Source organism: Tupaia chinensis, unplaced genomic scaffold (assembly GCF_000334495.1).
Source record: "Tupaia chinensis unplaced genomic scaffold, TupChi_1.0 Scaffold000290_1, whole genome shotgun sequence".
Taxonomy (NCBI): Eukaryota; Metazoa; Chordata; class Mammalia; order Scandentia; family Tupaiidae; genus Tupaia; species Tupaia belangeri.
This window is the reverse complement of record NW_006159775.1, coordinates 635,486-637,716: the sequence shown is the minus strand read 5'-3', so window position 1 is coordinate 637,716 and position 2,231 is coordinate 635,486. Positions and strand designations below refer to the sequence as shown.

At 44.5% G+C, this 2,231-nt stretch overlaps 1 protein-coding gene across 1 annotated transcript in view; it reads left to right on the top strand.

Annotated features, from left to right (window-relative positions):
* The window catches only part of MOCOS (molybdenum cofactor sulfurase), a gene marked incomplete at its 5' end in the record, with an annotated part of 52,968 nt that overhangs the window by 46,091 nt on the left and 4,646 nt on the right, over positions 1-2,231 (top strand). Inside the window, 1 exon segment of the mRNA XM_014588618.1 lies at positions 1,379-1,517. Coding sequence (XP_014444104.1) covers positions 1,379-1,517 — 139 coding nt within the window.

Here is a 2,231-nt window from a genome sequence, read left to right as displayed (position 1 = left end):
TGGGAATCCAGCGACATAGCCATTACGCTAACTGCTGGTCCCAAGACAAACTTTTTTTAAAATAAGAATTACAGGACCAGCATGTGGCATGGTGGTTAAGGTGGCTGCATCCCACATGACCACCTATGGAGTTCAAGTTCCAGACTTAGAGACACGTTGGGGGTGTGTGTGTGTGTGTGTGTGTGTGTGTGTGTCCAAAATCCAGAGAGGAGGGAAGGTGGAGGAGAAGGGATTGTGGCATGACCATCCCCCTGGGGGTGCTTTCTCACTTTCCCTCTTTCTCTGTCTCTCTCTGGTGAGTGCATGAGCCCTCTGGTAAAATTGAAAACAAACCAAAACAAGACAAAAATAGGATATGCTAGTTAAAACTGCAAATAGGATAGAAGTTAAGAAATATTATCCTTTCTATTTATTTAGTTATTTAAAAAGAGTGCCAGGTTTTTTAAAAACAATTATTTATTTTTAATTTTTATTTATTATCATTATTCTTCAATTTTGACCAGAGACAGAGAGAGAGGGAGAGTAAGAAAGCAAACCTCCAGCTCTGGGATTTGAACTGTGGTCAGCCATGTGGGAATCCAGTGCCTCAGCCACCATGCCTCCTGCTGGCCCCATGAGTGTAAGCTTTTGATCGTATTCAAGTCCTTGGTAATGAAGCCTACTGATAGCTGTTAGGATGCAGTGCCCTGCCCTACCTCATCATGCTGGTGTTTTCTCAGATAGTCCAGCTGGTTTCCCAAATCCGCTAACCCTTCAGCTAAAACCTATATATTGGGTTGTCGGGAAAGTGAGGAAGCATTTTTGCATAGAAAACATAGAAAAATGTGTCATGACTTTCCCGATGACCTAGTACTTTTTGCTTGCCTCTTACAGGGCTCTCCTTGGAAGTGACACCATACCCCAGTGCGGGTGGTGGGCACTGACGTCTGTTTAACAGATGGGTGTCTCTCAGCCTTACACTCACAGTAAAAGCTTTTTCTGACCATCCAGGCCTCAGGACAGAGTAGGACTGATGAAGTCAGCCTGCATGGCAGGCAGACTGAATTACTACAACATGACAGTGACCCAGCTCCTTCCTCCCACTTACCCTTTTTTTTTTTTTTTTATAGGTTTTTACTGTAGGGCACGTGTGCTCACCAGAAAGACAGAGAGAGACATAGAGACAGAAAGCGAGAAATCACCCCCCAGGGGGGATGGTCACGCCACAATCCCTTCTCCTCCATTCTCCTCTCAGGATCTTGGACACACATGCACACGTGCCCAGCATGAGTTTAAGCCACCGGGTCCAGGACTTGAACTGTGGTCTACTACATGGGAGTCCAACAACACAGCCATTACGCTAACTGCTGGTTTCCCTTTTTGGTATTTTTTTAAACAGGGATGAGAATGGAAAGAAGGAATTATTCCCCATGAAAGATCTCATCTCACGTTTCCGGGCCAATATCATTATCAATGGAACAAAGGCTTTTGAAGAAGAGAAATGGGACAAGATTTCAGTTGGTTTCTTGAGTTTTCAGGTGAGTTCTGAAAAGTTCTGTCATCTTCATCAAGGGTTAGTGATGAAGATAGACTCAAGCTCAGACCTGGCAGATGGGAGTTCCTCTCTTTGTCTCTGACCCACAAAATCTGGGTAAGAGGAGTTTTAAAAATTCAAACTGATAAGATTATAGAAAAAAAAGCTTAAAAATGGCAATGCTTTTAAAAAAGTGTTTTCCTTGTATTGGTGTTTGAACAGTATCTGGAAAACGTCTTTCCTTCTGGAGCTTGGGAACTATTTTAAGATGGTCCTTTCACCAAAGTGAGAGAATTTTTACTTATGTTGTCACTTGTTGCATAGAGACTGGGCCTGGGGGTAGTTGGTCCTACTGAGTCCTGGCGTCCCTTCTTCAGAAGTCAAGGAATTGGTCATTTTCTTGTTGGAGAAGGCAAGGGGTTTGTAACAGAACCATGCTGGCTTCTCGAGGGTATAGCCTTGTGATCTGATAGAAGCTTTGTTCTAGTCCAAGGATCCTCAAGTATAATAAAGATAGTTTCCACTTTTGAGCACAACTGAGTGACAGGCTTGGGCTTGGCATTTCTGGGAATAGTGTCTGGACTCTTCATCCAATTTAGCTAAGGGCTACATGAGGAAATGAGGCCCGGGGAGGCCACAGGTCTGCCGAGCATCACCGCAAGTACCAGGCAGATCTTCGCCGCCAGCAGCAGCTGCTGGTTGTCCTCCCACTCCCTGA